This window comes from Tachyglossus aculeatus, chromosome 4, assembly GCF_015852505.1.
Source record: "Tachyglossus aculeatus isolate mTacAcu1 chromosome 4, mTacAcu1.pri, whole genome shotgun sequence".
In the NCBI taxonomy this organism is placed as follows: Eukaryota; Metazoa; Chordata; class Mammalia; order Monotremata; family Tachyglossidae; genus Tachyglossus; species Tachyglossus aculeatus.
This window is the reverse complement of record NC_052069.1, coordinates 3128034-3152035: the sequence shown is the minus strand read 5'-3', so window position 1 is coordinate 3152035 and position 24002 is coordinate 3128034. Positions and strand designations below refer to the sequence as shown.

General features: G+C 45.9%; 1 protein-coding gene across 1 annotated transcript in view; it reads right to left on the bottom strand.

The window, feature by feature from the left end:
• Nucleotides 1-18776: 18776 nt before the first annotated feature.
• Nucleotides 18777-24002, bottom strand: part of RGS12 (regulator of G protein signaling 12) — a 294613-nt gene continuing 289387 nt past the window's right edge. The window contains 1 exon segment of the mRNA XM_038745771.1: nucleotides 18777-19132. Coding sequence (XP_038601699.1) covers nucleotides 18777-19132 — 356 coding nt within the window.

Here is a 24002-nt window from a genome sequence, read left to right as displayed (position 1 = left end):
TGGGCAAGTCACTTAACTTCTTTGTGCCTCAGATTCCTTATCTGTATAATGGGGGTTCAATAATAATAATGGCATTTATTAAGTGCTTACTTTGTGCAAACCACTGGTCTAAGCACTGGGGAGGTTACAAAGTGATCAGTTTGTCCCTCGGAGGGCTCACAGTCTTCATCCCCATTTTACAGATGAGGTGACTGAGGCACAGAGAAGTTAAGTGGCTTGCCCAAAGTCACACAGCTGACATTTGGTGGAGCTGGGATTTGAACCCATGACCTCTGACTCCAAAGCCCGGGCTCTTTTCCACTGAGCCACGCTGCTTCTCAGTACCTGTTCAATACCTGTCCTCCCTCCTCCATAGACTGTGAGCACCATGTGGGACAGGGACTATGCCCAACCTGATTAATTTGTATCTACCCCAGTGCTTTAAACAGTGCTCAACACATTGTAAGTGTTTATGAATATTAGACTTCTAGACTGTAAGCCCACTGTTGAGCCCCCTCCTTCCTCTCCCCCTCATCCCCATCCCCCCCGCCTTATCTCCTTCCCCTCCCCACAGCACCTGTATATCTGTATAGATGTTTGTACGTATTTATTACTCTATTTTATTTGTACATAAATACATTTATGTATTTACATATTACATGTAAATGTATTTACATACATTTCATCATCATCATCATCATCAATCGTATTTATTGAGCGCTTACTGGGTGCAGAGCACTGGACTAAGCTCTTGGGAAGTCCAAGTTGGCATCATCTAGAGCCGGTCCCTACCCAACAGTGGGCTCACAGTCTAAAAGGGGGAGACAGAGAACAAAACCAAACATACCAACAAAATAAAATAAATAGAATAGATATGTACAAATAAAATGAATAAATAAATGAATAGAGTAGTAAATATGTACAAACATATATACATATATACAGGTGCTGTGGGGAAGGGAAGGAGGTAAGATGGGGGGGATGGAGAGGGGGCAAACATCTGTATAGATGTTTGTACGTATTTATTACTCTATTTTATTTGTACATAAATGCATTTCTGTATTTACATATTACATGTAAATGTATTTACATACATTTGTACATGCCCTCCCTCTGCCCATCCGCCAAGCTAGCGCTCTTCCTCCCTTCAAGAGCTCACCTACTCCAGGAGGCCTTCCCAGACTGAGCCCCTTCCTTTCTCTCCCCCTCATCCCCCTCTCCATCTATTTCTTTTGTTTGTACATATTTATTCTATTTATTTTATTTTGTTAATATGTTTTGTTTTGTTCTCTGTCTCCCCCTTCTAGACTGTGAGCCCACTGTTTGGGTAGGGACCGTCTCTATATGTTGCCAAGTTGTACTTCCCAAGCGCTTAGTACAGTGCTCTGCACACAGTAAACACTCAATAAATACGATTGAATGAATCCCCCCCTTACCTCCTTCCCCTCCCCACAGCACCTGTATATGTATATATATTTGCGCATATTTATTACTCTATTTTGTTTGTACATATTTATTCTATTTATTTTGTTAATATGTTTTGTTTTGTTCTCTGTCTCCCCCTTCTAGACTGTGAGCCCACTGTTGGGTAGAGACCATCTCTATATGTTGCCAAGTTGTACTTCCCAAGCGCTTGGTACAGTGCTTTGCACACAGTAAGCGCTCAATAAATATGATTGAATGAATGAATATGAATAATAAAAATAGCAATTATTATTATTACCCCAGGGGTGGAGAGGATAAGTAGGACACAAGTTGCAATACAGCAAAGCAGCATGGCCTAGTGGAAAGAGCATAGGCCTGGGTGTCAGAGGACCTGAATTTCAATCCCAGCTCTGTCAATTGCTTGCTGTGTGACCTTGGACAAGTCACTTAACTTCTCCGTGCCTCAGTTCTCCCGTTCTCCCTCCTACCTAGTCCCAGTTACCTTATCTGAAAAATGGGGATTAAGGCTGTGAGCCCCAAGTGGGACAGTGCTTGGCACATAATAAGTGCTTAACAAATACCATCATGAACCCCACGAAGGACAGAACTGCATCCAACCTAATTCGCTTGCATCTGTCCCAGCGCTTAGAACAGTGTTGGATGCAAATTAAGAGCTTAATGAATACCATAAAAAAAAAATAATGGCCCGAACAGTTCTTTGACCTTTGCCATTTTTTATAGACTTTCCAGAAGTCTGAATTCAACCATTAAATTGTCAAGATCCTTTTAAATCCTGGAGAAGAAGGCAAGACAATCTTGGAAGAGCAAAGCAGAAAGGTTCTTGCCAGAGGGAAGGGCAGTACAGAAGGTGCCATCAGTCAATCAATTGTATTTACTGAGCGCTTACTACGTGCTGAGCCCTGTATGAAGCACTTGGGAGAATGCAACCGAGGTAGGATTCTTGAGTAATATTGAAAGGGCAACAGTTTTCCTTATGAATGGCCTCAAGGCTCTCCCGCATCCGGCCCCACCTATATACTTGCTTCTCCTACTAGTTTTTTCTCATGGCATTTGTTAAGTGCTTACTATGTGACAGGCACTTTACTAAGCAGTGTGGCTTAGTGGAAAGAGCACAGGCTTTGGAGTCATGGGTTCGAATCCCAACTCCACCACATGACTGCTGTGTGACCTTGGGCAAGTCACTTAACTTCTCTGAGCCTCAGTTACCTCATCTGTAAAATGGGGATTAAGATTGTGAGCCCCACATGGGGCAACTTGATCACCTTGTATCCCCCCCCAGGGCTTAGAACAGTGCTCTGCACATAGTAAGCGCTTAACGAATGCCATCATTTTCTTTTTCTAAGCACCGGGAAGAGATACAAGATAATTGGGTTGGACACAGTCCCTGTCCCACATGGGGCTCACAGTCTTAATCCCCATTTGACAGGTAAGGTAACCGAGACAGAGAGAAGTGACTTGTCACACAGCGGACAAGTGGCAGGGCTGGGATTAGAACCCAGGTCCTTCTGAATCCCAGTCCTGTGCTCTAGCCACTGAGCCACGCTGCTTCCTATTTCCCTACTGGCTGCCTTTACTCCTCCCAAGCCAACCTTCCAGTTGTCCCACCTTCTTCGTCCACCTCCCTCTCCTAGCTCCCACTGGTCTCCGCCTTAGAATTCCCTCCCTCCCTGTAGACAGACCACAGTTCTCCCTCCCAGTTTTCAAATCCCACCTCCCTCAAAAAGTCATCCCAATTAATTTCCAGATCCCCCCCAAAGCCACTTGCAGACTTAGTTCAATCAATCTTCAGCCCTCTTATGTTCAATTATTCACTATGAAGACTCCACTTGTCAATATTATCACATCTGTCTTCCCTGTCAGAGTGTCAGCTTTGTTGGCAGATGATATTATAATAATAAAAGTAACTGTGGTATTTGTTAAGTGCTTACTATGTGCCAGGCACTGTTCTAAGCTCTGGGGTGGATACAAGATAATCAGGTTGGACACCGTCCCCGTCCCACACAGGGCTCACATTTTACAGATGAAGGAACTGAGGCAAAATAGGAGTTAAGTGACTTGCCCAAGCAGACAAGAGGCAGAACCAGGATTAGAACCCAGGTCCTTCTGACTCCCAGGGCAATGCTCTACCCACTAGGCAACACCGCTTCTCACCTGGGACATCTTGATAAGGAGTTAACAATCAAACCCCGACCTCAGGGTGGCACCTGGAGAGTTTCCAGCCCTCTACCAGTCTGGGCTATGGGAGGAAGAGTGAAACAGAGGCCTGTCCATGCCATTCCTAGCTTGGGCAGTGGCTACCGAGTGGCAGGCCATTGGCTACAAGTCAAAACTCACCCGTGCTGGGCAGCAGCGGCACGGAAAGAGTCGAAGGCGGAGATTGAAATTTACTGCATGAAAGGAGGAATGGTCAACCACTTCCAGATTTTTACCAAGAGAACTCTCCGAATCCACTACCAGAATGATTATAGATGGAGAACGAGGCCTTCCGGGAGAGACGTGTCCATGGCATCGCCATGGGTCGGAAACGACTCGACGACATAAAACTGCAATCCAACAGAATTGAGCTGAGCTTCCCATTCATTCATTCATCCAATCATATTTATTGAGCATTTACTGTGTACAAAGCACTCTACTAAGCACTTGGGAGAATTCAATATAGCAATAGACAGATTCATTCCCTGTCTACAACAAGCTTACCGTCTAGAGGGGGAGAGAGACGTTACTAGAAATAAATGAATGACAGCTTTGGCTTAAGTGCTGTGGGGCTGGGAGTGGGGATAATAAAAGGAGCAAGTCAGGGTGAAGCAGAAGGGAGTTGAAGAAAAGGAAATGAGGGCGTAGTCAGGGAAGGCCTCTTGGAGCAGGTGGGCCTTCAAAAGCGCTTAGACCAGTACTCTGCACACAGTAAGTTCTCAATAAATATGATTGAATGAATGAATGAACGAACAGGGGGAGTCACTGCCTGTGGGATATGAGTTCTGGTGTGGGGATGAGGCAAGGTAATAATAATAATAATAATAATAATGTTTTTTGTCAAGTGTTGACTATGTGCCAAGCACTGTTCTAAGCACTGGGGTATATAGATAAAAGGTAATCAGGTTGTCCCATGTGGGGCTCACAGTCTTAATCCCCATTTTACAGATGAGGTCACTGAGGCACAGAGAAGTGAAGTGAGTTGCCCAAAGTCACACAGCTGACAAGTGGCAGAGGAGGGATTAGAACCCATGACCTCTGACTCCTAATGCTCAGGCTCTTGCCACTAAGCCATGCTGCGTTTGTTACTACGTGCCAGGCACTGAACTAAGAGCTGGGGGTAGATAAAAGCAAATGAGGTTGGACACAGTCCCTGTCCCATGTAGAGCTCACAGTCTCAATCGCCATTTTAGAGATGAGGTCACTGAGGCCCAGAGAAGTGAAGTGACTTGTCCAAGGTCACACAGCAGACAAGGGGCGGAGCCAGGATTACAACTCAAAAGCTTCTGACTTAGCCTCTATCCACTGCATCATAAGGCTTGATACATCCTACAAAACTCAACTTTTATAGGACAATTGTCAACTAGTGGTACAGGCAATATTGCAGTGCTGAAAGTCTGACAAAGCCAGTGGCCAGGCTAACCCAAACTCCCATCCTGGTCTGGGCCAACTATTGTCTTGTCTTATGCCGGCAAGTCGTCTCCGACCCATAGCGATTCCATGGATACATGTCTCTCAGAACGCCCCACCTCCATCTGCAATCGATCTGGTGTTGGATCCACAGAATTTTCTTGGTCAAAACTGGGAAGTAGTTGAACACTGCCTCCTTCGATGTGGTAAACTCCTCCCTCGACTTCAAGGCTGTCCATCTCCTCGCCCCCTCCTCCTCACCTCCCTTCTTTCCTTCTCAGCCCGCACCCTCCGCTCCTCTGACGCTAACCTCCTCACTGGGCCTCGTTCTCGCCCGTCTCGCCGTCGACCCCTGCCCCCCCCCCAGGCCTGGAATACCCTCCCTCTGCCCATCCTCCAAGTTAGCTCTCTTCCTCCCTTCAAAGCCCTACTGAGAGCTCACCTCCTCCAGGAAGCCTTTCCAGACTGCTCCCCCTCCTTCCTCTCCCCCTCACCATCCCCCCGCCCTACCTCCTTCCCTTCCCCACAGCAGCTGTATATATGTTTGTACAGATTTATTACTCTGTTTATTTTACTTGTACGTATTTACTATTCTATTTATTTTATTTTGTTAATATTTTTTGTTTTGTTGTCTGTCTCCCCCTTCTAGACTGTGAGCCCGTTGTTGGATAGGGACCGTCTCTAAATGTTGCCAACTTGTACTTCCCAAGAACTTAGCACAGTGCTCCGCACACAGTAAGCGCTCAATAAACACGATTGAATGAATTAATGAACGAATGACTCTCTTTCACGCCGCTGCTGCCCAGCTCGGGGGAGTTTTGACTTGTAGCAGGTTGCCTTCCACTCGCTAGCCACTGCCCAAGCTACGAATGGAACGGGCAGGCCTCTGCCTGGGCCACCAATAGCCTGAGCCAAATGCCCATTCTGTCCAGGACCACCCAAATGCCCAACCTGGTCTGGGCCACCCATAGCCTGAGCCAAACGCCCACCACGGCCTGGACCCTCTATGCGGCGTGACTTAGTGAACAGAGCACGGGCCTAGGACTCAGAATCAATCAATCGCATTTATTGAGCGCTTACTGCGTGCAGGACCTGGCTTCTCCCCCGGTTCATACTGACCAGGAACTTCCTGGATCAGGGGAGCCTCAGTGACACGTAGAAGACGTCAAACCACCCCGCTGGTCACCAAGGTGACTGGGGAAAGTTTTTTACTTAGTTTTACCAATGTACAAGGGAGTGACACACACACTCACTCACTCAGCCCACTCCACCAAGGGTCCAATTCCAGTCTGGGGTCAAAGGAGTCCGTTCTGCCCATGCTTCTTCTGCTTCTTCTTGCTTCCAAGTGCTGCCCTCCTGCTGCTCCAGTACTTGCTCCTCTCTGCAACTCAGCGTGCCCCTGTGATGCCCGTCTGCATGCGCTTTGTGTACCTTCTGTGTGCTTCGTGGGCAATTCAAAGTGCCCGCCTTTTATCTGCCTTAAGCGTGGCAGCTGTGGCTCTATGTGCCAGTCACTGATGGGTACGGGCCCATTTTACAGGGTAGAGCAGGGAGAGAAAGCCCCGCAATCACCTGTCTCAGGTAGAACCCATCAGGGCCTTGGCCAATCTCTTCCTCGTTGTTGTTCTCTTACAAGTCAGCTTGCTGTGGCCTCGCCACAGGTTCTAATCCTGTGGTGATTAGCGAAGCAGCCTGGATCAGTGGGAAGAGCCCATGCTTTGGAATCAGAGGTGATGGGTTCGAATCCTGACACCACCACATGTCTGCTGTTTGACCTTGGGCAAGTCACTTAACTTCTCGGGGCCTCAGTTACCTCATCTGTAAAATGGGGATTAAGACTGGGAGCCCTAGGTGGGACAACCTGATCACCTTGTATCCCCCCACTGTTGGGTAGGGATCGTCTCTATATGTTGCCAACTTGTACTTCCAAAGCGCTTAGTACAGTGCTCTGCACAGAGTAAGCGCTCAATAAATATGATTGAATGAATGAATGAACAGTGCTTTGCACATAGTAAGTGCATAACAAATACCATCATTATTATTATTATTATTCCCAACTCTGCCACCTGTCTGCTGTGAGATCTTGGGCAAGTCAGTTAACTTCTCCTTGCCTCAGTTACCTCACCTGGAAAATGGGGATTAAGACTGTGAGCCCCGTGTGGGACATGGATTGTGTCCAACTTGATTAACTTGTATGTACTCCTGGGCTTAGAACAGTGCCTGACACACAGTAAGCGCTCAACAAATACTATATTATTATTATTATTCTTGACCAAGATGCCCATTCTGGGCAGGCCCACTCACCCCTGCTCAAATGTACATTCTGGCTTGGCCACCCTTTCCTCCTCCTCTAGACTATAACTCATTATGTCTGCTAATTCTGTTTTGCACTCTCACGTAGTAAGAGTATGTAGTAAGTAATAATAATAATAATAATGGCACTTATTAAGTGCTTACTATGTGCAAAGCACTGTTCTAAGCACTGGGGAGGTTACAAGGTGATCAGGTTGTCCTATGTGGGGCTCACAGTCTTAATTCCCATTTTACAGATGAGGTAACTGAGGCACAGAGAAGTTAAGTGACTTGCCCAAAGTCACAGAGCTGACAAGTGGTGGAGACGGGATTTGAAGCCATGACCTTTGACTCCAAAGCCCATGCTCTTTCCACTGAGCCACGCTGCTTCTCAAGTAAGTAGAGAAGTGGTGTGGCTCAGTGGAAAGAGCATGAGCTTGGGAGTCAGAGGTCATGGGTTCTAATTCCGGCTCCGCCACTTGTCAGCCGGGTAACTTTGGGCCAGTCACGTCACTTCTCTGGGCCTCAGTGACCTCATCTGCAAAATGGGGATCAAGACTGTGAGCCCCAAGTGGGATAACCTGATAACTTTGTATCTATCCCAGTGCTTAGAACAGTGCATGGCACATAGTAAGTGCTTAATAAATACCATTATTATTATTATTATTATCATCATTATTAAGAGCTCAATAAATGTGACTGATTGACTAATGGATTCCTATTCAAATGTCTGCCCATCCTGGCTTAAGCCACATATGCTCCGCCACTTGTCAGCTGTGTGACTTTGGACAAGTCACTTCACTTCTCTGGGCCTCAGTTACCTCATCTGTAAAATGGGGATGAAGACTGTGAGCCCCACATGGGACATCCTGAGAACCTTGTAGCTACCCCAGAGGTTGGAACAGTGCTTGGCACATAGTAAGCATTTAATGAATACTGTTATTATTATTACTATTATTATTGAGAGCTCAATAAATATGACCGATTAATTGACTAATTGATTCCTAATCGAATGTCTGCCCATCCTGGCCTGGGCCACCCCCCTCTCTCCCAGCATTCACCCTGGCTTCGACCCCGAGGTCAATCGTATTGTGAGCGCAGGGTTTGTTTTGCTCTCACTAGGCCCAGGCCTGGGATGCCAGATGTCAGAGGGCCAGAGATGGGTCCCAGCCAGACGTCTGTCCTGCCCTCGCCAAAAATCATCATCATCATCATCATCAATCGTATTTATTGAGCGCTTACTGTGTGCAGAGCACTGTACTAAGCGCTTGGGAAGTACAAATTGGCAACATATAGAGACAGTCCCTACCCAACAGCGGGCTCACAGTCTAGAAGGGGGAGACAGAGAACAGAACCAAACATACTAGCAAAATAAAATAAATAGAATAGATATGTACAAGTAAGATAAATAAATAGAGTAATAAATATGTACAAACATATATACATATATACAGGTGCTGTGGGGAAGGGAAGGAGGTGAGACGGGGATGGAGAGGGGGGCGAGGGGGAGAGGAAGGAAGGAGCTCAGTGTGGGAAGGCCTCCTGGAGGAGGTGAGCTCTCAGTAGGGCCTTGAAGGGAGGAAGAGAGCTAGCTTGGCAGATGGGCAGAGGGATTGGGGGCATTCCAGGCCCTGGGGTCGATGGTGGGACAGGCGAGAACGAGGCACGGTGAGCAGATTAGCGGCAGAGGAGCAGAGGGTGTGGGCTGGGCAATTGGAAAGAGCTTGCAAAGCTGCATTCATGTAGCATGTGTTGCCAATGTTTTTCAAACCTGTAAGGCCTCTTGTTTTAAGTCCATCTTCTTCTTCCACTTCTCTATCCAGATCATCAAATACTCCAACCCACACTGCACACTTCGCTCCTCTAATAAAAATAATGATGGTACTTGTTAAGTGCTTACTATGTGCCAAGCACTGTTCTAAGTGCAGTTGTAGATATAAGGTAATCTGGTTGTCCCACATGGGGCTCACAGTCTTAACCCCCTATTTCAGATGAGGTAACTGAGACACAGAGATGCTTGCCCAAGGCCACACAGCAGACAAGTGGCGAAGTGGGATGAGAACCCACGTCCTCTGACTGCCAAGCCCGGGCTCTTTCCACTAAGCCATGGTGCTTCTCTAATGCCAACCTTCTCACTGTCCCTCCATCTCATCTATCTCCCACTGATCTCTCACCCACATCCTAACTCTGGCCTGGAAAGCCCTCCCTCCTCATATCCAACAGACAAGTACTCTCCCCTCCTTCATTCATTCATTTCCATTCAATAGTATTTATTGAGCGCTTACTGTGTGCAGAGAACTGTACTAAGCACTTGGGAAGAACAAGTTGGCATTTATTAAGCACTTACTATATGTAAGGCACTGCTCTAAGCGCTGGGGAGGCTACAAGGTGATCAGGTTGTCCCACCGGGGGCTCACAGTCTTCATCCCCATCTTACAGAGGAGGTAACTGAGGCCCAGAGAAGTGAAGTGACTTGCCCAAAGTCACACAGCTGAAAATTGGCGGAGCCGGGATTTGAACCCATGACCTCTGACTCCAAAGCCCGGGCTCTCTCCACTGAGCCACGCTGCTTCTCTGTATCTTTCCCAGCGCTTAGGACGGTGCCCGGCACATAGTAAGTGCTTAACTCATATCATGAAAAGGCCAGTTCTTTCATTCAATTGTACTTGTTGAGCGCTTACTACGTGCAAAGCACTGTACTATGCACTTGGGAGAGTACAATGTAAAAATAAACAAATTCCCTGCCCATAGCAAACTTCCAGTTCTTTTTCCTTGCCCCATTTACTGCATAATCCTAAAAATGCTCCTGAGACCCCTGAGGTACTTCAATTGATGTGCCTGTCAGACTCAGGTTTGAGATGGGGGGGTTGGGGATAAATTGGAATTTCCAGGGCAAGACAGTGAGAACAGGACTGCCCAGCTCCCCAGCAGCCGTTGTACTCAGCGTGGCTCAGTGGAAAGAGCCCGGGCTTTGGAGTCAGAGTTCATGGGTTCAAATCCCGGCTCCGCCAATTGTCAGCTGGGTGACTTTGGGCAAGTCACTTCACTTCTCTGTGCCTCAGTTACCTCATCTGTAAAATGGGGATTAAGACTGTGAGTCCCCCGTAGGGCAACCTGATCACCTTGTAACCTCCCCAGTGCTTAGAACAGTGCTTTGCACATAGTAAGCACTTAATAAATGCCATTATTATTATTATCCCCTTTTAGACTGTGAGCCCACTGTTGGGTAGGGACTGTCTCTATATGTTGCCAACTTGCACTTCCCAAGCGCTTAGTACAGTGCTCTGCACACAGTAAGTGCTCAATAAATACGATTGACTGATTGATTGATTGAGATGCTTGATTGCCTCAGGCTCTCCAGCTGAACTGTTCAAAACCTTACTGAAGGCCCATCTCCTCCAAGAGGCCTTCCCAGACTAAGCCCTCCTTTCCTCTTCTCCCACTCCCTTCTGCGTCACCAGGACTTGCTCCGTTTACTCATCCCCCGTCCCAGCCCCACAGCATTATGTACATCTCTGTTTTTCCCCTCTCCATCCCCCCATCTTACCTCCTTCCCTTCCCCACAGCACCTGTATATATGGATATATGTTTGTACATATTTATTACTCTATTTATTTATTTATTTTATTTGTACATATCTATTCTATTTATTTTATTTTGTTAGTACGTTTGGTTTTGTTCTCTGTCTCCCCCTTTTAGACTGTGAGCCCACTGTTGGGTAGGGACTGTCTCTATATGTTGCCAATTTGTACTTCCCAAGTGCTTAGTACAGTGCTCTGCACATAGTAAGCGCTCAATAAATACGATTCATGATAATGATGATGATCTCTGTAATTGATTTAATCCCGGCTCCGCCACTTGTCTGCTGGGTGACCTTGAGCAAGTCACTTCACTTCTCTGGGCCTCAGTTCCCTCATCTGGAAAATGGGGATGAAGACTGGGAGCCTCATGTGGAACAGGGACTGTGTCCAACCTGATGAGCTTGGATCTACCACGGTGCTTAGATCAGTGCCTGGAACATAGTACCATAATACTATAATTAGAAGTAGTAGTAGTAAGCACTTAACAAATACTAGTTATTAAGAGAAACAGCGTGGCTCAGTGGAAAGAGCCCGGGCTTTGGAGTCAGAGGTCATGGTTCAAATCCCGATTCCACCAATTGTCAGCTGGGTGACTTTGGGCAAGTCACTTCACTTCTCTGTGCCTCAGTTCCCTCATCTGTAAAATGGGGATTAAGACTGTGAGCCCCACCTCATCACCTTGTATCCTCCCCAGTGCTTAGAACAGTGCTTTGCACATACTAAGCACTTAACAAATGCCATCATTATTAGTATTAATTATCATTATTATTATTTATACCATGGGGCTTAGAACAGAGACTGGCACATAGTGATCGCTTAACAAATACCATAAAAAAAAAAATCCTGAAATCCACCAGGTTCAGTCTCCCTTCCTCCCTCTCTTCCTCCCTCCCCTCCCAGGGCCTCCACACATTGACTATTGTGGCTAGACCTCGGAGTCAGAAGGCCAGCGCTTAGAACAGTGCTGGACACATAGTAAGCGTTTAACAAATACCATCATTATCATTATTATTAGGGATTCTAATCCCGGCTGGAGGTGGGAGGTGACCCACTGTGGGCAGGGTTTACCTCTCTTCATAGCTGAATTGTACTTTCTGAGCGTTTAGTACAGTGCTCTTCACACAATAAGCACTCAATAAATATGATTGAATGAATGAATAATCAATCAATCATATTTATTGAGAGTTTACTGTGTGCAGAACACTGTACTAAGCATTTGGAACAGTACAATATAGCAATATAACATTATCATGCTTTCTGGGACATAGTAAGCGCTTACCAAATGCCACAATCATTAATTATAATTATTATTATCTACCATGGCACTTAGAGCAGTGCCTGGCACATAGTAAGTGCCTAACATATACTACAATTATTAATTATCATTATTATTTTTACCTACCACAGTGATTAGAACAGTGCCTGGCACATATGAATCACTTATGGAAGCAGCATGGCTCAGTGGAAAGAGCCCGGGCTTTGGAGTCAGAGGTCACGGGTTCAAATCCCAGCTCCGCCAATTGTCAGCTGTGTGACTTTGGGCAAGTCACTTAACTTCTCTGGGACTCAGTTCCCTCATCTGTAAAATGGGGATTAAGACTATGAGCCCCCCGTGGGACAACCTGATCACCTTGTAACCTCCCCAGCACTTAGAACAGTGCTTTGCACATAGTAAGCGCTTAACAAATGCCATCATTATTATTATGTGAAGCTTATGTGAATTGCTAGAGAACATTATGCTCTCTAGGTTTGCCCAAGAGTCAATGGCTTTGGCCTCCCAAAAGATCATTTTGACCCGCTCTTGAAACCAACATAGCCAGGGAACAGGATGGTGGGCTTGTTTTTAAAATTCACACTTCTAGGGGCATGACATGATTCCTGATAGATGAGGAAACAGAACAGTTTTGCTTCACCAAACTAAACTGAAATCAAATGACTGCATTTCTGGAGGTGCCGTGAAATTGTCCCAGAGCAGATTCGGAAACTGCGAAAGACAATTTCCCCCAAACGAAATATCAAATGTGAATTTGCCAGACGATTTTCCAGAAACGATAACTTCTTTTAAAGATCTTGGCATTTTCGCTTTAGCTGGAGGGAGGGCAGCCAACATGTGTCTTCTGGTGGCATAATGATTCATGTTGTAGCTGTCTAAAATTACAATGAGAAACTCAGCTACGCAAGCCAGGCTAGGAACCAAGAGACAAAGGTTCTGGTTAACACAAGCTCCTAATTTCTTCATTCATTTAAGTGTCTCACAGCCTTCTTAGTTCTCTGTTTCCCAACAGTTCAGAGGAGACTAGACTAGTTTAGGGTTTGAAGAGCTTATTTTTGAAACAGCGTGGTCTAGTGTTAAGCGCTTACTATTTCTCAGGCACCGTGTTGGGACAGATAAAAAATAATCCTGTTGGACACAGTCCCTGTCCCACATGGGGCTCACAGTCTTAATCCCATTTTACAGATGAGGTAACTGAGGCCCAGGGAAGCTTCCAAGAAGCCTTCTGTGACTAAGCTCTCCTCTCCTCTTCTCCCACTTCCTTCTGTGCCGCTCTTCCTTGCTCCTTCAATCATCCTCCCTCCCAGCCCCACAGCACATATGTATATCTCTGTCATTTATTTATGTATGCACTTATTTCTTTATTTCTTTATCTATTTATCATCATCATCATCAATCGTATTTATTGAGCGCTTACTGTGTGCAGAGCACTGTACTAAGCGCTTGGGAAGTACAAATTGGCAACACCTAGAGACAGTCCCTACCCAACAGTGGGCTCACAGTCTAAAAGGGGGAGACAGAGAACAATACCAAACATACTAACAAAATAAAATAAATAGAATAGATATTTATACTAATGTCTGTCTCCCCCTCTACACTGTGAGATCTTTGAAGGCAGGAATACATCTGTTTGCTGTTATATTCTACTTTCGTATGTGCTTAGTATAGTGCTTTGCACACAGTAAGCGCTCAATAAATATGATTGAATTGCCTTGAAACGAACTTGCCCAGGGTCACCCAGCTGACAAGTGGTATAGAGGCAGGATTAGAACCCAGGTCCTCTGACTCCCAAGCCTGGGCTCTTTCCACTAAGCCACGCTGCTGCTTCTCAGTGAAAATTCGGAGATTTTTTCTGCATCCCGTCATCACAGACACACAATTACTACATTCGGTTTCATGCCACATCACCGTACAGCAAAATGGCACCTACTCAGAGAAGGTTTGACAATTGGAAACAATCCTCGGGTACATCAGAGATTCACAGCTTGGCTACTGGGAACGTTGCTGAATTGTACTTCTCAAGCACTTAGTACAGTGCTCTGCACACAGTTAGCGCTCAATAAATACAAATGAATGAGTAAATGAATCACGAATTTAGACTGTGAGCCCCTTGTGGGACGGGGACTCTGACTCACCTAATTTTCTGATATCCACCTCAGTCAGTCAATTGTATTTATTGAGCGCTTACTGTGTGCAGAGCACTGAACTAAGCACTCAGGAGAAGACAACAGAACAATACAACAGACACATTCCCTGCCCACAACGAATTTATGGTCTAGAGGATTATCAGGGATTAGCAGTAATAGTAGTTGTTGTAGTATTTATTGAGCACCCTCTTGGTGCAAATGCACTGTGCTAGATGCTGGGGAAGAACTGAATAATAAAGTGACACATTCCCTGACAACAAAGAATGTAATAATAATAATGATGATGGTATTTGTCAAGGGCTTACTTTGTGCCCAGCACTGTTCAAAGCGCTGGGGGGGGATACAAGGTAATCAGGTTGTCCCACATGGGGCTCACAATCTTAATCCCCATCTTACAGTTGAGGGACCTGAGGCACAGAGAAGTTAAGTGACTTGCCCAAAGTCACACAGCTGACAAGCGGCGGAACTGGGATCAGAACCCATGTCCTCCGACTCCCAAGCCCGGGCTCTTTCCACCGAGCCACACTGCTTCTCAGTACAAACTACAAACTAATGTGGGAGAAAAACAGAATAATACAACACCGTCAAAATAAATAAATTGAGCAGATGAATGTTTAATAAATACCACGATCATCGTAGTAATAGTATTCACCGAGCCCCCTCTGAGCCTAATTGGTCGGGAAATACAAGACAAGATCAATTCCCTGCCTACAAGGAGTTTACACTCTAATGGCAACTAGCTAAGGGGATTACTGTTGTTTGTGCCCAGGCATCCTTCATCTCATTTTTTTTTCTGTTATAATCTCTTCTAGATGGAGTTTATTAGAAAAGCACGGAAACAGTTATGATAACCAAATAATGAAGATACTCTGTATTAGTGCAGGCTGTTTGGTCAAAATGAACCTTCCCAAGGTTCTAGCAAGAGATGAAATTGGAGATAACTGCAGAGCACTGAGGAGCACTTGCAGAGCACTGCAGAGCAGTTAGGGAATCTGTCTCTGAGCGGAAAAGGAGTCAATTCAGTCCCAGCTTCTGATTCATAAATTCTTCACCCCAGGCTTTCTTCTGAGAACCTGGTTCCCCAGAAAATTCAGACAAGCTCTTCAGGGAGAACTGAAGCCATAAGAATCTCACCATCCTTTGCCGTCAGGGGTGTCTGCTTCAACCACGAAGGACAACTATACAACTGTATAGTTATGTAACAGCTATATAACAAAATCCAGCATGTCTATCTTCAACGACAACCACAATTCCCAGGAATAAGATGACAGGGTATCGCCAAAGATGTGTTTCCTTCTATAGTCGACCTTAAATTGTCTTCGCCAGCTGCTCACCGACGAATGTGCGATGGATTTTCCTTGAAGTAACAAAACCCAACAGCGGAGTGGTGTAGAGGAGAGAGTGCAGACCCAGGAGTTAGAGGGTTATGGACAGCCCCTGTTCCATGTGGGGCTCACAGTCTCAATCCCCATTTTACAGATGAGGGAACTGAGGCCCAGAGAAGTGAAACAGCGTGGCTCAATGGAAAGAGCACGGGCTTTGGAGTCAGAGGTCATGGGTTCAAATCCCTGCTCCACCAATTGTCAGCTGTGTGACTTCGGACAAGTCACTTAATCAATCAATCAATCAATCGTATTTATTGAGTGCTTACTGTGTGCAGAGCACTGTACTAAGCGCTTGGGAAGTACAAGTTGGCAACATATAGAGACAGTCCCTACTCAACAGTGGGCTCACAACTTCTCAGTGCCTCAGTTACCTCAACTGTAAAATGGGGATTAAGACTGTGAGCCCCCCCCGGGGGACAACCTGATCACCTTGTAACCTACCCAGAGCTTAGAACAGTGCTTTGCAGATAGTAAGCGCTTAATAAATGGCATTATAAATAAAACACAGAAAATAAGGGCATGAAAGTTGAACTCTCCCCCTGAAAACTTGGGTTCTAAAAGATAGGGGCAGGGAGCGTGTCTGCTTAATGTTGTTTTGCACTCTCCCACGAGCTTAGTGCAGTGCTCTGCACATAGTAAGCACTCAATCAATACGAATGAATGAATGAATGAATGAATGAATGAATGAATGAAAGTCACCTCTGCTGCCACCCTGACTCAAGCAGAACCATGGGGCACTTTAGGTAACAACTTTCTTTGAACTTTTCATCTTCGAGGATTGAATTGCTGTTCATCTTCCAAGGGACTTCGGTCCATTAGTCGATCATTTTTATTGCATGCTTATGGTGTCCAAAGCACTGTACTAAGCCAGTCAATTGCATTTATTGAGTGCTGTGTGCAGAGCACTGTATTAAGCACTTAGGAGAATATGATACAACACATTCCCTGCCCACAATGGGTTTACAGTCTAATAATAATAATAATAATAATGGCATGTATTAAGTGCTTACTATATGCAAAGCACTGTTCTAAGTGCTGGGGAGGTAACAAGGTGATCAGGTTGTCCCACAGGGGGCTCTCAGTCTTCATCCCCATTTTACAGATGAGGTCACTGAGGCACAGAGAAGTTAACTGACTGGCCCAAAGTCACACAGCTGACAATTGGTGGAGCTGGGATTTGAACCCATGACCTCTGACTCCAAAGCCCGGGCTCTTTCCACTGAGCCATGCTGCTTCATAAGGCAATATAATGGAGTTGGTACAAATGTTCCTTGCCCCCAAGGAGTTTGCTAACCAAGGGAATTGTGTGCTACCAGAAAGCCGAGCTTTCCGACATGTTCCGTGACAGGAATCCACAGTAAAAGCCTCCTGGCTGCTATCAAACACCAAAACCTCTAGACTGTAAGCTCACTGTGGGCAGGGAATGTGTCCACCAACTCCTAAGCGCTTAGTACAGTACCCTGCACCCAGTAAGCGCTCAGTAAATCCCACCGATTGAAAGCCTGGGGTGTTGTCTGTATTTTATGTACAACAATATCGCAGGGAGATGGCAGGTGGAATTGTACAGCTGTGTCCTGCCTATAATTGCAGGAAGGAAACAAAACCAAATCATTTAATTGCCAAAGTAGCCAATAAATTGATAGTTTCTGTGTCCACCCTGATGATCATGAATCTACCCCAGCACTTAGTACAGTGCCCGGCAAGTAAGCGCTTAACAAGTTCCATAAATTTAAGAATCCACTGTTTTTCAGGGCTCATCTAGCCTCCTGCTTGGAACATTTATAAAACAAGCCTTCCCAAAATCACAGCAACCCCATCAGGTGACTGCGTCTTTTCCTCAATGGTCGTGGCAAACTGGCAAAACTGTGGACGTCTTGATCGAATTGTCAGAACGGGGACAGACTGAAACGGAGGTCATCGATCTGCCTGTTAATGAGCCCAAACTTGGAAAATGGATGGAAAATGGGGAGGAATGGGAATGATAATAGGAGTCCCCCTTAGTGGAGGAGTCTCCCTTAGTGGAGAGACTGGAGAATGGAAAATGGAGAGAAAAAATGAACAAATCCAAACCAAAACTTCCTACTCAGAGTAGATGGTTCTTGACTGAGAAGAAGAACAAGAAGAATGGAGTGGAGATCTCAGCCTCTATCTCTGACTGGCCCCAGGACCAGATAATAATGATAATAATAATAATAATAATAATAATAATAATAATAATAATAGTATTTGTTAAGCATTTACTATGTGTCAAGCACATTCTAAGCGCTGGGGTAGATACATGGTAATCAGGTTGTCCCATGCGTGGCTCACAGTCTTAATCTCCATTTTACAGATGAAGTAACTGAGGCACAGAGAACGTGGCTCAGTGGAAAGAGCCCGGGCTTTGGAGTCAGAGGTCATCAGTTCAAATCCCGGCTCTGCCACTTGTCAGCTGTGTGACTTTGGGAAAGCCACTTAACTTCTCTGTGCCTCAGTTACCTCATCTTTCAAATGGGGATTAAAACTGTGAGCCCCACGTGGGACAACCTGATCACCTTGTAAACTCCCCAGCGCTTAGGACAGTGCTTTCCACATAGTAAGCGCTAAATAAATGCCATTATTATTATTATTAGGTGACTTGTCCAAAGTCACACAGCTGATAAGTGGCGGAACTGGATTAGAACCCATGACCTCTGATTCTCAAGCCCTTGCTCTTTCCATTAAACTACGCTGCTTCTCTAATAATTGTGGCATCTGCTAAGCGCTTGCTGTACTAAGGGCTGGGGTGGATACTGATAACCTTGTATGTACCCCAGTGCTTAGAAGAGTGCCTGGCACATAGTAAGTGCTTAACAAATATTATTATTATTATTATTCCCAGCAAATTGGTTTGGACACAGTCCCTGTCCCGCGTGGGGCCCACACTCTCAATCCCCATTTTCCAGATGAGGTAACCGAGGCCCAGAGAAGTGAAGTGACCTGCCTAAGGCCCCACAGCAGACAGGTGGAGGAGCCAGAATTAGAAACCATGATCTTCTGACTCCCAAGCTACTGTTCTATCGACTAGGCCTCGCCGCTTCTACGGACCGGATCAGACGAAGGTGGCTTTGTACTGCTGGTCTGGGGTCCTCTTGGGCTCGGTCTTGACTGCGACCATGGATGGGAGGTCTGACATCTTGTAAACGCCTGTCCTCATCCTCCCCTGGCAGGATCGCAGCTCAGAGACGCACCCCTCGAAACCGAGGCCCCCCGCCGACTCCGAGCGGGGAGGGAGGCTCTCTCCTCCCGCCGGGACACCGTCCTGGTCAACGGCTCCGTCCCTGGGGAGGGGCTGGCTCCGGGGGCGAGGACCGCCATGGGGGAAGTGGCAGGGGTTCGCCGCCGCGACGTAGACCTTCTGCTCTTCGGCCTTTCCGAACGGTTCCATCTTCCTCACGCGATTGACCCCTGACGGCAGAAGGAAGAAAGTCTGGGATTAGTCGAGGCTGGGAATGTCTGACTCTTTAATGCCCCACACAGACAGTCCTTAGTTCTTCCTTTCGCTCCATCACTACTTTGCGTGGTTCTGTCGGCTTTAAAGTCCTCCATCACCTTGCTCGTTCCTACATCACTTCGCTACCCTCCTACCACAATCCAGCCCGCACACTTCGCTCTTCTGATGCCAACCTTCTCACTCTATTTCAATCTTGTCTATCTCGCCACCAACGCTTTGTCCATATCCTGCCTCTGGCCCGGAATGCCTTCCCTCTTCAAATCCAACAGACAATTACTCTCCCATTGCTTCAAAACCTAAATGAGGGCCCTTTTCCTCCTACAGGCCTTCCCAGATTAAGCCCCCTCCCTTTCCTCTTCTCCCACTCCCTTCTGCTTCGCCCTGACTTGCTCCCTCTATTCATTCCCGCATCACTTGCGTCCATATCTGTAATTCATTAATTTATATTACTATCTGTCTCCCCCGCTCTAGACTCTAAGTTCTTTGTGGGCAAGGAAGGTGTCAGTTTATTATTATATTGTCCTCTCCCAAGCCCTTAGTACAGTACTCTGCACACAGTAAGCTCTCAATAAATATGATTAAATGAAGGGATGAATAATAATTGTACTTCCCAAGCGCTTAGTACAGTGCTCTGCACACAGTAAGCGCTCAACAAATATGATTAAATGAAGGGATGAATAATAATTGTGGAAATTGTAATAATAGTAATGGCATATGCCATTCTGTTCTAAGCGCTGGGGTGGTTACAAGTTTATCAGCTTGGATGCAGTCCCTGGCCCACATGATGCTCACAGGCTAAGGAAGAAAGAGGGAGGGAACTGAATCCCCATTTTAAGTGTTGAGGAAACTGAGACACAGAGAAGTTCAGTGAGTCGTCCAAAGTCACACAGCAGGCAGGTGGCAGAACCGGGATTAGAACCCAGGAGGGCCACGCTGCTTCCCATTTGTTAAGCGCTTACTATGTGCCAAGCCCTGTTCTAAGCCCTGGGGTAGATATAAGATTATCAGGTCTCATTTGGGGCTCACATTTTAAGCAGCGGGGCCTAATGGACAGAACTCAGGCCTGGGAGCCAAAAGGTCATGGGTTCTAATCCCAGCTCTGCCACTTGTCTGTTGTGTGACCTTGGGAAAGTCATTTCAAGCGCTTAGTACAGTGCTCTGCACATAGTAAGCGCTCAATAAATACGATTGATGATGATAGTAAATGCTCAATAAATACAACTGAATGAAGGAATGAATTTCACTTCTCTGGGCCTCAGTTACCTCATCCGTAAAATAGGGATTGAGGCTGAGAACCCCATGTGGGAAAGGGACTGCATCCAACCTGGTAAACTTGTATCCACTCCTGCTTTTAGTACAGTGCCTGGCACACACTAAGCACTTAACAAATACCACAGTTAATATTATTATTATTTTAGCAACATAGAAGCCACATCCATGACTTCATTCTGCAGACGAAATCAGTCTGAAATACCGTCTTCCCCGTGAGAATGGAAGATCCTGGTGGGCAGGAAATGTGTTCTCACTTGCTTATTTTGTATTTCCCAAGCACTTAGTACGGTGCATTGCGGCACCCAAGAGTGCGCTCAATAAATACCGTTCCTACAAAGAGCAGAGAAGAGAGTTCCAATCCATTTCCAAAGTATCCTTGTTGGAGTAAAGGGCCAGCAAAATCCACGGTCGAGGCTGGCCCGGAAATCAAGTCAAAGAGACCTCATCATCATTCATTCATTCATTCAATCATATTTATTGAGCTCTTACTGTGTGCAGAGCACTGTACTAAGCGCTTGGAAAGTACAATTCAGCAACAGAGACAATTGCTACCCAATAACTGGCTCACAGTCTTGAAGGGGGGAGACAGACAACAAAACAATACAAAGCAAGTAAACAGGCATCAATAGCATCAATATAAATAAATAGAATTATAGATATATACACACCATTAATAAAATAAATAGAATAATAAATAGGTACATATATGCACAAGTGCTGTGGGGAGGGGAGGGGGTAGAGCAGGGGGAGGGAGTCAGGGTGATGGGAAGAAGAGGAGGAGCAGAGGAAAAGGGGGACAGTCTGGGAATGGTACTCACTGAGCACTTACTGTGTAGAGCACTGTACTAAACGCTTGGGAGAGTACAATACAGCAGAGTTGTTGATATACATTCCCTGACCGCTGAGAGGTCCTCAGAAAGGAGCAGGATCCCCTCAAATGCAGAATAGACTGTAAGCTCTGTTATACTGCAATAATAATGATTATTATTACGGTACTTGTTAAGGGTTTACTGTGTGTCAAGCACTGTACTAAACGTGGGGTAAATTCAAGTAAATCATGTTGGACACAGTCCCTGTTCCACATTTCCTTTTTCCAAATCCAATGGCCTCTACTCTTCTCTGCAGAGAAGCAGCGTGGCTCAGTGGAAAGAGCACGGGCTTGGGAGTCCGAGGTCATGGGTTCTAATCCCGGCTCCACCACATGTCTGCTGTGTGACCCTGGGCAAGTCACTTAACTTCTCTGAGCCTAAGTTACCTCATCTATAAAATGGAGATTAAGACTGTGAGCCCCGCGTGGGACAACCTGATCACCTTGTAACCTCCCCAGTGCTTTGCACATAGTAAGTGCTTAACAAATACCACCATTATTGCTATTATTATTACTCCATCCTAATCCTCCTCGACCTCTCAGCTACCTTCGACACTATGGACCACCCACTTCTCCTGGAAACAACAGCCAAACTTTACTTCGCTGCCACTGTCCCAGACTGAGCCCCCTTTTTCCTCTCCTCCTCCCCATCCCCCCTGCCCTACCTCCTTCCCCTCCCCATAGCACTTGTATATATATATTTGTACAGATTTATTACTCTATTTATTTTACTTGTACATATTTGCTACTCTATTTTGTTAATGATGTGCACGTAGCTTTAATTCTATTTGTTCTGACGATTTTGACACCTGTCTACATGTTTTGTTGTGTTGTCTGTCTCCCCCTTCTAGACTGTGAGCCCGTTGTTGGGTAGGGACCATCTCTATATGTTGCCGACTTGTACTTCCCATGCGCTTAGTACAGTGCTCTATACACAGTAAGCGCTCAATAAATACGATTGAATGAATGAATGAATTAACTGTCTCTCTCCTGATTCTCCTCTTATTCTCGGTCTCTTTCCTGGGATCCTCCTTTGCCTCCCACCCCCAAATGTGGGGGTCCCTCAATATTCAGTTCTGGGTCCCCTTCTATTCTTCCCCTTGGAGAACTCTTTCGCTCCCATGGCTTCAACCCCATCTCAGTGCAGATGATTCCAAATCTCCCTCTCCATCCCTGATCTCTCTGCTTCTCTGCAGTTTCTCATTTCCTCCTGCCTTCAGGACATCTCTACTTGGATATCCCACCAACACCTCAAACTTAACAGGTCCAAAACACAGCTCTTCATCTTCTTCCCACCCAAACCCTAGCCTCCCCCTGACTTTCCCATCACTGTAAACAGAACCACCATCCTCCCTGTCTCACATATCCTTGGCATTATCTCCAACTTGTCCCTCTCCTTCAACCCACATATTCAATCTGTCACCAAATCCTGTCAGTTCAACCTTCACAACTTCGCTAAAATCGTCCTTTCCTCTCCATCCAAACTGCTACCATGTTCATCCAAGCACTCACCCTATCCCACCTTGATTACTTCATCAGCCTCCTCACTGACCTCCCTGCCCCCTGTCTCTCCCCACTCCAGTCCATATTTCACTCTGCCGCCTGGATCATTTTTCTACAAAAACGTTCAGGCCATGTTTCCCCAAGCATCTGCAGTGGTTTCCCATAATAACAATAATAATAATGATGGCATTTAAGCAGTCAATCAATCATATTTATTGAGCCCTTACTGTGTGCAGAGTAATAATAATAATGGCATGTATTAAGTGCTTACTATGTGCAAAGCACTGTTCTAAGTGCTGGGGAGGTTACAAGGTGATCAGGTTGTCCCACATGGAGCTCACAGTCTTAATCCCCATTTTACAGATGGGGTAACTGAGGCCCAGAGAAGTGAAGTGACTGTCCAAAGTCACACAGCTGACAGTTGGCGGAGCCGGGATTTGAACCCATGACCTCTGACTCCATAGACCGGGCTCTTTCCACTGAGCCACGCTGCTTCTCCACATCAAACAGAAACTCCTCACCAACGCCTTTAGAGTCGTCAATCTCCTTGCCCCCTCCTACCTTACTTTCCTGATTTCCCACTGTATCCCAGCCCTCACACTTCACTCCTGTAATGCCAACCTACTCACTGTACCTGATCTCCTCTATCATGCAACCCCTGCCCCCTCACCCACACCTGGCCTCTGGCCTGGAACTCTCCCCCCTCTTCATTCATTCAATCGTATTTATTGAGCACTTACTGTGTGCAGAGCACTGTACTAAGCACTTGGAAAGTACAATTGGGCAACAGATAGAGACAGTCCCTACCCAACAACAGTCTCACAGTCTAGAAGGGGCAGGCAGACAACCAAGAAAAACAAGATACAAGAGCATAGATCTGCAACTTTTTGACATAAACAGTTCACAGCCATAAACAGTTCAGATTGGAGTCATATCCAACAGATGTTCACACTCCCCACTTTCAAAACCTTATTAAAAGCACGCCTCTTCCAAGAGGCCTTCCTCAAATAAATCCTCATTTCTTCCTCTCCAACTCCCTTCTGAATCACCCTAGCACTAGGATTTCCATCCTTTATTCACCCCTTCCACAGCCCCATAGCACTTATGCACATCCCCATAACTGAATTTATTATTATTATCACTAATCCTAATAATAATGGTATTTGTTAATTCATTCATTC